Genomic DNA, 13160 nt, shown 5'->3' on the forward strand with positions numbered 1-13160 from the left:
ATCGGTTAATTTAAAACTAGGCTTGGTTGGAATGTCGAGCTTAGTGCGGCTTGGAACATAATCCGTATATAGGTCGAAAGTCTAGATGTTAGTATTATTACACGTGTTATCTTTGGTTTTCATTTTTCAAGTAAAACCAAATTACGGTCTACGTGAGCTCTCTACTGTCATCGGGAGATGGAGGGCTTTCAAAATGTCAAATGTTTTAGGCGGGATTAATTTGCGAGTTGATTTTTTGATAAAGTTCCCTACTTCAATCGGCATGGTGCTGGTGCATAGTGCATGGTGCTGATTGAATATGAAATAGTATTTGTTTGCTGGAGTCAATGCACTGTTCATAAAAATATGATGAACAAACCATTGAAAATACGAAAAAGTCAGAACGTTGAAAAATCCCTCTTATTATATCTTACTAATCTATTTGTCTATTTTAGATTGAATATCAATTAATAACATCAATATCCCTCATCACTCAATGAATATAATAGTCCATACTGATAAAATCAGGGTATTTACATATATTTCAGTGAGATAGAAGTACAAAATTAATCACGTAAACGTCATATTTTCTTGACTTGATTCGACTTGTCACTTTATTTTCTTATATTATATCTACCATATGTCTTTGCTTTCATGTACCTTTGTCTACTCCTGTATTTTTCATTTTACTTTATTCGTGTTATTATTTTGTAATTTGGACTATTCAGCCTCACAACATACCCCAATTGGGGATGCCATAGTCTCACTGACTCCAGACAATTGGGATTCTTGTGCGGTATTCATATGAAATTTAAAAAAAAAAACTAAGTTAATTGACTTGAATTCATAGCATGTGTTTGTATTGTGCAGGAAGTGCCTATCCGTACGAGGCTTCCAACCACCAACATCACCACCACCATCACGAGAAGAAACCCAAGAAGTCTTCCACTTCCTCGCACTTCCTCAACAGTAAGTTATCTTTCACCACCTTACTATTTATTGTTATTGATAGGGAGATGATCTGCCTACCTCCCGTGAACACGGGAAACTATATCGGGATCATAGACATAATAAACAGTAGACATGCCATAACACAACATTTGAGTATCATTTCGACAAGCTGGAGGCAAACCATGTGACAATCATTTCGGCACCAGGAGAGTTCCAGCACGTCTTGAATAAACGACGACATCATTGGTACATTGACCGCTGGCTAAAGAAGTTTGCTTTACAGCGCAATCCATTATGGGACTCTGGTCTGGTATTCCTAGAGAATGTGCACTTTAATCCACTGTGGGACTTTGGTCTGGTATTCCTAGAGAATGTGCACTTTAATCCATTGTGGGACTCTGGTCTGGTATTCTTAGAGAATGTGCACTTTAATCCATTGTGGGACTTTGGTCTGGTATTCCTAGAGAATGTGCACTTTAATCCATTGTGGGACTCTGGTCTGGTATTCCTAGAGAATGTGCACTTTAATCCATTGTGGGACTTTGGTCTGGTATTCCTAGAGAATGTGCACTTTAATCCATTGTGGGACTCTGGTCTGGTATTCTTAGAGAATGTGCACTTTAATCCATTGTGGGACTTTGGTCTGGTATTCCTAGAGAATGTGCACTTTAATCCATTGTGGGACTCTGGTCTGGTATTCTTAGAGAATGTGCACTTTAATCCATTGTGGGACTTTGGTCTGGTATTCCTAGAGAATGTGCACTTTAATCCATTGAGGGACTTTGGTCTGGTATTCCTAGAGAATGTGCACTTTAATCCATTGTGGGACTCTGGTCTGGTATTTCTAGAGAATGTGCACTTTAATCCATTGTGGGACTTTGGTCTGGTATTCCTAGAGAATGTGCACTTTAATCCATTGTGGGACTCTGGTCTGGTATTCTTAGAGAATGTGCACTTTAATCCATTGTGGGACTTTGGTCTGGTATTCCTAGAGAATGTGCACTTTAATCCATTGTGGGACTCTGGTCTGGTATTCCTAGAGAATGTGCACTTTAATCCATTGTGGGACTCTGGTCTGGTATTCTTAGAGAATGTGCACTTTAATCCATTGTGGGACTTTGGTCTGGTATTCCTAGAGAATGTGCACTTTAATCCATTGTGGGACTTTGGTCTGGTATTCCTAGAGAATGTGCACTTTAATCCATTGTGAGACTTTGGTCTGGTATTCCTAGAGAAAGGTGCACTTTAATCCATTGTGGGACTTTGGTCTGGTATTCCTAGAGAATGTGCACTTTAATCCATTGTGAGACTTTGGTCTGGTATTCCTAGAGAATGTGCACTTTAATCCATTGTGGGACTTTTGTCTGGTATTATATGCGTGACAGCTGTTTCAGCCTTCCGAATTCGGCATTATCGAATTGGGATGAAGCCACTCATAGATAACCTTTATATTATGTCTGTGTTAAATCTTCCCCACAGGAAAAACTAAACCCTTCCACACACTTTTCCACATTTTTTTATTTCTATTTAGGTACTTATTTAAATTGATTTTATTTTTATAATTCACTCGGAAAGCCATGTCTTCCGGGCATCCCCTACTTCTTCTATCATTCACCTTCCCATATTACATTCTCCTGGTGCTCCTTTTTCCATTCATCTGCTCTACATTCCAAACCATCTAAGGCCCTTCTTCCACAGGGATACGCAAGTGTTCGATACTCACGTCACAAACATGTCGCGTACAGTCCGTACGCATCGCTACTGAAATCAAAATCGTCAAAACTACAATCACAACCAATCAGTCGCTGTAGGTGTCATTTTTATATCCTTCATTCTTTGTTAACTGTTTTGTTCCTAGCATTGATCTAAAGCACACGCATTGTTACAAATGTATGCAGATGTATGGCGATACTCGAATCGTCGAGTATCGGATACTTGCATATCCCTAAGGAAGAAGGGCTTAATTAATAAGGAGGTGTTACTTAATTATTCTAGCAATATGACATAGAAAACTCAAACCCGGGAGCTGTCCGTTATTCGGAAGGCATGCTTTCTTATCATGACATGTTCATTAATTATCTTCTTTTTTTTCAGTGGAACGCAACTCCAGAAGAGCAGAAGATGACAGTATGTCAGCTTTGGATAACAGTGCTACATCTCACAACACGTCAGGTAGGATTTTAAAATTATACTCACGAAACATTGGCTGATTTGTCATGCCCCTAGGATCTCAAGAGGTTAACCTGGTCGAAGCGGGCGTCGATAGTACATGATCAGTGGCGGCTTGTGGCTTTTGAGTGTACTAGAGTGCTAATATTAAATGAAATGGCATAATTGATATTGTTTTAGCCTGAAACGATTTTGATTTTTTTAATATAGAGTGCTAATATTTCAAAATTAAAAACGTTTTCGGCTACAACAACACCAATAATGCCACTTTAAATGCCAAAACAAACCAGGCAACTACTCAATATGGACTGCACTCACTGAAGGAACTGGTAGGACTACTAACAGGACATATGCAACTCACGAGACCATGCAGCTGTTAAGAGTGTAAAACACCAATAGATGCAGGAAAGTGAAGAGGATGAAGAGACTCCGGTCACATACGGTGCAAATGTTCCACCTTGACGGGAACAAGGCTCAGATACCTGGAAAGACACATTGTGGAACCAGGAGACAAAGCCAAATATCCCAAGACAACTCTGATGAACTTAATCAAAGGGACTGGGTTACTGTCAAAGGAATGATGTAAAATGAGAGATAGCACAATGGGCCTACGGCACGAGTGCTCACAGGGACTATGTAAATCATCATCACAATACTACATTCCTGAGTGGGATCTGGCCTCCTCCATAAATACTCTACTGGCTACGGTCTCTCGCCTCTTCCACAGTATATCCATCTCTAACTCGGTCTGCTTCTGGGTCGCTTCTTCATCTCGAATTTTTTCTACAAGTCCAGCCCACGCAGTAATTTTTGGGTCCTACAGAATCTTACAATGGTCCACGCTCTACAAGTCCTAAATCATGATTCATCTTTATCCTGCAAGATACATTTTGTAGTTTAAGTCCAAAGATTTGATGTGATGTGATAACATGTGTGCAAATTGCGTCAAAACGTGCCACATGGCGGAATAGATTGCGTTGAAAAGATCAGAATTCAAAAGGTTAAAAGATCTTTACATTTGTGATGGTCGTTTTTCTTTCATTTTTATTTACAGGTTTACATTTTATTTACAAATATTTTGTTAATTTCTTTGCAGCATTTTTTTTTTCAGTGTTATATTTTATGTATTGAAAATAGATTGTGTAATTTTTGTAGGTTTTACATAATCCTTTAAGTGTCTATTGTTTTTTATTTCCTTAATTATATAAGGTACATTATCTTCAAAATTTTTAATCTTCAAAATTTATTATGTTTGATAAAAACGGCAAGAGGTTTGACGCTATCGTGTGGGTCACTAGATCATTTATTACTCTTCTCAAATTAGATTGTTTCAACGACCTCCGTGGCAGATTTATAAAAGCTTGAACGAAGTATCAACAAAGTTGAACGACATCATTTGTGAACGGGTGTTCCGCTTGTGTCCATCGAGTTTTGTTTACGTGCACAGGGGCTCAATGCTGTTAGCTCCTTCGAGCAGGCTCTATTGAAATACCTGTAGGACAGACTCGGCATGCCTACATTGTGACTGCATTAGAGATGGCAATCAGTCTGTTCACAATGGTGTGTCAATTAGACAAACCGCCCTGCTTTACACAGAGTTATGTGGTTCATCTTTTACGCTTTTGCTATCTTGTAGAAGACCCCCCCTAATCATCTGCACTTTACCCACGAATTACTTCTACAGAAAAATCCAAACCCCCTTACTAATAAACGTGTTTTAAAATATTTATAACTGATAAACAACAATTTACTCTACGTTAAAGATCGATAGTAAGCGTTCAAAAAGAAGAAGAAGATTTATTTATTTATTTAATCATTTTCGGGAAATCGACAGTTTACATTTAATCAGTTTGTACGTAAGTATTGTATAGCTAAAATAAAACCAATTAGGGATTTCCTCCTTGTGACTTTACCTCTACTGAGACAGCATAATAAGGAATAAGTAAATTAAATTTGTGAGAAAGGAATACGAATTAAAAAATTTATATAAAACAAAAGATTATATAAAACGAAAAATTTACAAAACAATACATTTATAGCCATGGAGAGAGGTTGTAGATATAAATCAAATCATAATAGAGATATAAACATTATTCACAAACCATCAGAGAAATATTCTTTTATGGACCTCTTGTATTTGATAAGTTCGCAACTGGAAATATCAACCTTGGATAATACGCTATTGTAATTATTGCATAGTCTGTTCAGGCAAGAATTCTGCTTAGAGTTCGTTTTGCTTTGATCAACCCTGAACAGGACACAAGAGCGTGTTGAACGCACAGGTACATTAAATGCAATCTTGTTTAGCAAGATGGTTTGAAAGGGATACAATGGAAATACCAATGTAAGAGGGAGCGCGCTAATATTAAAAACGATTATAATTAATAGACGTGAGCGAAAATAATTAACAATGCATGACTTATTTAAAATAGAGTAAAAATCTCTCGAAAATGTCTTAAGTAGCATTTAAAGCAGTGCTCCGCAACCGGTGTGCCGTGGCACACTGGTGTGCCGTGAGCCGGACACAGGTGTGCCGCGGTCAAATTCAATGTATTTGAAATTTTACAATATTTCATTATGTATTTAATACACAATGAAAAAATATTTTTCATAATATTGTCTATTTTTCGTTGTCTGCAGATACTGTTAAAAGACGTATACACAATATATTAGAAACACTGATTAGAAAACTGTTATTGGCTGCACTTCAGATCAACGAAACAACCGATATTAAAATAAATAAAGCACAGTTGATAGCTATTGTACTTTTCGTTGACGAGAACTATATTAAAGATCATTATTTATTTTGTAAAGAGGTTTCAGAGCGAACTACTAGTGAAGAATTTTTCCGAAGATAAATTAGATGTTTTCTGGAATTACGTTAAAAAAGAATATCCTCACATTTCCGTCAAAGCATTCTTAACACTTTTCCATTTTCAACGACATATTTATGTGAGCAAAGTTTTTCAACGATTGTATTAATTAAAAATGATAGGCGGTCACGCTTAAAAGGTCTTGACCAAGAACTTCGGGTTGCGCTGTCAAAAATCGAGCCGAATATAAAACTTTTGTGTTCATTGAAACAAGCGCGGGATAATTTAACAATTAATCACTCATTAATTTATTATTATTTTATAATAATTATTAGGATTGCATAAAAATAAATATGTTATATTTATATGTATGTATGTATACTTTTCAAATAAAAAACAAGAAATTATTGTAAAATTTGTGTATCAATTTAATATCTATATATTTTAGCTTTTGGTGTGCCGCGGAATTCTAGGATGAAATTTGGTGTGTCGTAGGTGAGAAAAGGTTGCGGAGCACTGATTTAAAGAATCACCGTGAATTTTTTCGTACCTAAAACATGTTAAATAACAGAACCAGTTGTTTTTTATAATTTTCGGAGCATACTTTGCGATTTTATTCTATGGAGGGAATTTCATATAATAATTACCTTTTTAACTTGGAAAATGTATAGAGATTATCGTAAAAAATAACATTTTATTTTTTTCAAGCTAAAAAACCAAAAGTGCCAAGAAAAGTGTGGTAGAAAGTTGGAATTCAGGATCTTAACCCTTCAGTACTTTCATCACTTTTGTTCAGTTTGCAATGTTTTCTGTGTATTTCAAATGCGTTATACATGTGTTACTTTTTAATATTACGTAAAAATAAATACTGTTTTAGAAACTAGATAAAATTATCGTTCCGATGTATGCATTTAAAATAAAAATAAATTTTTTATAAATAATAAAATTGTAATATCAAATGTGAAAAATGTTGTCAAAAACGCTAACCACATTTTTACTTAATTTTTTACTCCAAACGTAGAAAAATTGAGAGGTATCGATATTTCGAAAAAACATTCGTTTTGTTTGGGGAATTTGTAAGAAAACTGTAACTTATATTTTTATGTCGTTCATATAATAAAAAATTAGAAATAATTTTTAAAGTTAAACCGATTTTTTGATAGCGAAGCGAAATATAAATTATTTATTTTGGTTTATTAATGGCATCTAGAAAATCACCTCAAGCGCCCTTGAGGTGATTTTCTCACGAAAACGGCCCTATATAAATAATCCATTCATTATTATTATTATTATAAATATTTGAAACCATTTGGAAAGAATTTTCTACCGTCAAAAAAATTATGTATTTCCGCATGATAGAAAAAAAAGATAAAAATACTTTTTTTAAATGTGGACGCCCGGTCATATATGACCATAAAACGCTGGAGGGGTTAATGGTTGTTTATCACTTGAATAAAATTAATAATACGTTTATTAGTTAGGGCCTTCGTGTCCGATTTTCCAAAAGAAAAGATCAGTCGATTATGTTCGTAATAACTGACCTGGAAGTCTAGTTTTTAAAACTTTTTTATTTATTTACTAACCACCCCGTTGGGCATAATGTTGGTGGGTACCGATGGTGTGGTATGGCATAAAATAAGCCAGAGTGCTCTGATGTGGAACAAAAGTCACCCATCCATTCCGTTATTGTAGTCAGAGAGTCTAGTGGTGCGGCCGCAGAATATTGAGACTGGATTTTTTTTTGTTTTTACAGATATTTTTTTATTATTTATTTATTTATTCATTTTCGGGATATCGACAGTTTACATTTAATCAGTTTGTACATAAGTATTATAAAGTAAAATAAAACCAATTATGGATTTCCTCCTTGTGACTTTAACTGAGACAGCATAATATGGAATAAGTTGTTTAAATTTGTGAGAAAGGAATATGAATTAAAAAATTTATACAAAACAAAAGATTATATGTACTTGATATACTTGACTGTCCTAAAACGGGAAACTTCCTAGTTGGACAGTCAAAGCTTCCTTTTATATTTGTATATCTTGTATGTAATAAATGTAAAAATAAATAAATAAATATAAAACAAAAAATTTACAAAACAATACATTTATAGTCATGGAGAGAGGTTGTAGATATAAATCAAGTCATAATAGAGATATAAACAATAGAGTCGTAAACATTATTCACAAACCATCAAAGAAATATTATTTTATTGACCTCTTGTATTTGGTAAATTCGCAACTGAAAATATCAACTTTGGATTGGAACTTTGGACGCTATTGTAATTATTGCACAGTCTGTTCAGGCAAGAATTCTGCTTAGAGTTCGTTTTGCTTTGATCAACCCTGAACAGCACACAATAGTGTGTTGAACGCGCAGGTACGTTGAATAAATTTATAATGTGATACAAGATCTCTCCTGCTCATGTGGTGTACAACCAGAGGATCTATATTACCATCTGGTTAGGTGTCGTTGATAGAAATGTTGTATAGAAAACATCTAGTACAGATGCGAGCTATATTATTTACTTGTTTTTTACATTATAAATAACTAGCTTTTACCCCCGGATTAGGGAGAAATTACAGTACAAAAAAAATTTCCACAAGAATGAAATGTTTTAGCGGGACGAAAAGTAGCCTATGTCACTTTCAAGTCAATCGGTCGCACACTTCATCACAATCTACATATCTGCCCTGAAAACGCTGGTTAAAGTAGGAGGAAGCGTAACACGGTATAGTAACCAAAAATTTTAATCACCATAATAAAGATTTTTATTTTATTATTTACTAATTGTGTGAATGGTTGCAGAAGTCGGGGACGCCCAAGTAAATCAGATACTTGAGTCGAGCCATGTCAAGAGTGAGAGTATGTATTAGATGATGTATGAATGTGAATGAGGCAAGGAGTTTGCGTCAAGACCGGGTTGCTTGGCGGTCCATCCTCTACCCACGGGGAAACGGCGTTATGGTTAGTTAGTTAGTTAATCACGTAAAAAGTAAAGCGTAATGAGTAAGATTAAGAAAGGGACGCTTGGATGGTTTGGGCATGTGAAACGAATGAACGAACAAAGGAGTGTAAGGAGAATATATGACGCAATTGTGAGTGGTAGCAGAAGTCGGGGACGCCCGAGGCAGACATGGCACGATCAAGTTAATCAAATACTACTTTTGTTTTTGATAAGATTTTTAGTTCAGAAAATCTCAAATTGTACATTTTTATCAGTCTCGTTGCTTTTCAGCCTTACCACCTATTAAGTGCTGGGGTATGAGTGACCAACCAGGTCAGCTTAAAAATAGACGCGACTGTGCCGCATTCATCATCATAAGCTCTCTATAACTGCCGTATTGTCCCATTGAATCACCCTTTACGTACAATCAATTATTGCTCTTTGCGGCTACTTAACATGATAACAAACTGCATAATTTCATTTAAATCGATTTTTAAACATTTTGCACATTTTTTATGGCTGCTCAAACGTTCTGAATACCGAAGAGTTAAAACTGTTACGTGTGCGTGTCCTTGTGCCTGAAGTAGGCTCAACTTTCCTTCACTTCTGGTGAAATACAATAAAATATTTAAGGTTAAACGCAACGCTCGTTGTATTCTACGTGTTCACAGATGGCGTTAATTAATTAATTTTGTTTAAATACGCTTTTGCAAGGTATTGCTTTACAGTATTAAGACAAATTATTTGTTTGCGCCCTCATATACGCAATATGAATATGAATAAATAGTTTTGTCCATATAAAAACTCAATTCTATCGAGAAAGGCATACAAATACAATATTGGATTGAATCATCGGTAAAATATTGTATTTGTGTGCCTTTCTCGAAAGAATTAAGTCTTTAAACGAACAAAACTATTGATTCATATTCATATTGCGTATATATGGGCGCAAACAAATGATTTGTCTTAATATTGTAAAGCAATACCTTGCAAAAGCGTATTTAAACAAAATTAATTAATTAACGCCATCTGTGAACACGTAGAATACAACGAGCGTTGCGTTTAACCTTAACAAATATCGAAATCCACCGCCAAGAACCCGGGCACCCCTGCTAAGTCACCAAACGTGGTTTGTGACCTATGGCAGAGGTGTTGGTTATCCAATAAATGGTTCCCGGGGCGGTGGTATCCATACCCGCCCTTATTTTTTAAATTAACCCTACACAGGAGGTCCTGAGAAAAATAATTTCCCCCAGGGTCTATGTCATCTTTGGAGAAGGTTTGAGGGGTGGGTAAGAATCTAGGGATCATTGTCTCCAGGAGTGACGTATAAATATATCCCTCTCGCTGCGGCGATGTGTCGAGAGACCAGTTAGAGAGGTCAAAGGGTCTCCCCAAACCAACCTATCCCGATCGCCACCACCTCATCCGATGAACCCGGGAACCCCTGCTAAACCTACGATAAGGTGGTAAATAATAAATAAATGGTACCCGGGGCGGCGGTACCCGCCAAACCCGCCTCCCAAATTGAAATACCCTGGTGACAATTCAAGACCCAAGTCTCACTCCTTCCTTTCCACAAAAATACCCTCCACACAGCATCCCCAAAAAAAAACGCATTAAGGCGATGCACTACGTCGTGTAATATTTTTAATTGAGCCGCTATCAATAACAACCCTTACGTAGATGGCGATAAGGTTTAAATTCCCGCTTAACACCATCCGCCTGTTTTAATTTATGCAAGAAAAAAACATGGCCAAAAAGTGCCTTTTATTTTATTTTGTGGATTTTCAGGCATAAATATTTAATTATTTTTTTTATCATTTTATAAATAACTTAATTTGCCACATTATACAATAAAATCATAACCCAAAATGGGTTCGCAAGTAGGAGATTTTGAACTTTAAAGCATTTTTCATAAGCTTTTACATTATTTTTTTCTGGGCTTATAAAAAGACTTATCTAATAAATACTCGATTATTTCAAAGGCCAAGATGTATTCTACTCGCAGTATTTAATTAAAGCATCTGAAACATTTCTAGGCGACCAAATTTTCAAACCAAAAACACATGATTTTGCATTACTACGTATGGCAACGCCTTAAAATGGAAATTTGATGTTTTAAAAAGTAATTAAAATTGAATTGATTGTTTTTATGTTTAATTAAGTTTATGTTTCTTCGTCTCCCCCCAATTGTGCGGTTACGATCCCCTTTATCAGGTTATTGGGAGTGGGGGGAGGGGGTGGAGGAAGGAGGAAGGAGGAAGGAGAAAGGGGACCGCACCTGTACTCTGTACTAGTGGCAAACAGAAAGAGGAGTGGCGATAGAGGCGCCATCTTCGCTAATAGGGGAGATGTTTGACGTCTGAGGGCACTTCTCAAACTGTATACATCGAATTACGGAACATCTTATGCTATATAATTCTATTTATGCCAAAAAATTGATTTAGCTATGCGAATCAGTTTTACTGTGGACTGTAATCAATATTTGACTGAAATTCTAGCTCTTAATCAAAAGCTGTGATTAAGAGCTAGATTTGGTAAGGCATTCTGACTTACCCTTGGTCCTTTCGATCGATATTATGGCCTCCAGGGACAATTCTAGTTATCATTCACAAGCTTCCGTAATAGACTCGAATTAAACGCACTAAATTAGAATTTAGAATACGCTTCTGCTGTCTGGGAATACCCATACCAGCAAAAATACATAGAATTATTAGAACAAATTCAATAAAAAATTCTGAGGACGGGTTGTTTCGGAGAATTTTAACAATTCTTCAAATTTCAAAGTTAGGACGGGTTGTTTCGGAGAATTTGAACAATTCATCAAATTTCAAAGTTCATTTTCAAGTTCTGTGAAAAATTTTTCAAGTTCTGTTTTTATTTCAGTTCTGTCAAGCAACTGGCCTATAATTTTGTAATAACAGAAATTGAATAAGATTTTCACAGAACTTGAAAATGAACGTTGAAATTTGATGAATTGTTCAAATTCTCCGAAACAACCCGTCCTAACTTCGCACAGGCCCTGACGAAAACTTCAGACCCATCTCCAGGATATCTTTCGGGATGCCGAGTGCAAGATTTTCTGGGATTTTTTCGTGCCCAACATTAACTATGTTAGCAATGCAGTACCAGAAAATATATTTTTACGACTTGATTATAAAACATCGACTTTTCTCTACTTTCTATAAATATAATATGCAGGTATTACATATGTAAACCTTGCGGAAGAAATTATCTAAATGATAGTGAAAACCCTATCAAAATCCGTTGCGTAGTTTAGAAGAACTAAGCACACAAGCAGACAGACACGGATAGCGACTTTATTATTATTCAATTTATAAAAACAGTTTATTTATGAACAAATTCTGCTATGTAATTATTATTACGTGTAACAGCTGTTTCGCCCTCTGAAGGCATTATCAAACTGTGGCATTACCACTTACAGACGATGCATTTATATTACTAGATAGGTGTTTGCAATAAAAAAGATTTTATTGCTTTTATTTTTAATTATTTACTGATTTCCCTTACTAATTAAACTCAGTGAAATGATTGCAATATTTAATGGTTATTATCCTTTTAAAAGTTTCCCTAATTAATTTGTTGTTTAAGTTTAACTAAAGGTCATTATGTGATTCCCAAATGATAACTCATTGGTTTGCTTTTGGAATCGGCTTAAAAATATCTAAAAGCGTGGAGCGAATTATATTTCTTTGTTCATTTGTCAATTTGGATTGTTAAAATTTTTATTCATTTCCAACTGCTCTAAAAACTTGAGTAAATAATAGGGAGTTTACATCTCCCGAAAATAATGACAACATTACTTTTACCTAAATTCATGTGAAACTGGTATCACTGTAAGCCTGCGTGCGATACCTCGCGCGGCAAATTTCAAGTTCTGTTTTATTTCAGTTTTGTCAAGCAACTAGCCTACAATGATACAAAATCTTGCACTCGGCATCCCGAAAGATATCTTGGAGATCGGTCTGAAGTTTTCGTCAGGACCTGTGCGAAGTTAATAAAAAATATAATGAATAATTGTTATCCACATTTGAAGGGACTATGTTCTAACTGTTACGTCATTCCGATTGACGCTTCTCAAACAGTTATATACGAGTTGCCGGCAGTAAAACAGGCAGTTAAATCGATCAGCTGCAATATTGATCCATATACCTCCAACAGCTATTTTTATCCTACAAAACGGACAGCATTGTATTTATTTAGATATCAACATTAGCTTCGGAAGGCGAACTATCTGTCGTCGGGTCTATTTATGTTAACATTAATATACCCGA

General features: G+C 35.5%; 1 protein-coding gene across 2 annotated transcripts in view; it reads left to right on the forward strand.

Annotated features, from left to right (window-relative positions):
- Positions 1–13160, forward strand: part of LOC149409601 (rho guanine nucleotide exchange factor 12-like) — a 268488-nt gene that overhangs the window by 50241 nt on the left and 205087 nt on the right. For both annotated transcript variants that reach the window (XM_089649570.1, XM_089649571.1), the window contains exons 20-21: positions 850–948; positions 3025–3102. In XM_089649570.1, coding sequence (XP_089505696.1) covers positions 850–948; positions 3025–3102 — 177 coding nt within the window. The remainder of the gene's footprint in view (positions 1–849; positions 949–3024; positions 3103–13160) is intronic.

The sequence above is a fragment of the Hesperophylax consimilis genome, chromosome 30, assembly GCF_061612785.1.
Source record: "Hesperophylax consimilis isolate HC1 chromosome 30, BYU_Hcon_1.0, whole genome shotgun sequence".
Lineage (NCBI taxonomy): Eukaryota > Metazoa > Arthropoda > Insecta > Trichoptera > Limnephilidae > Hesperophylax > Hesperophylax consimilis.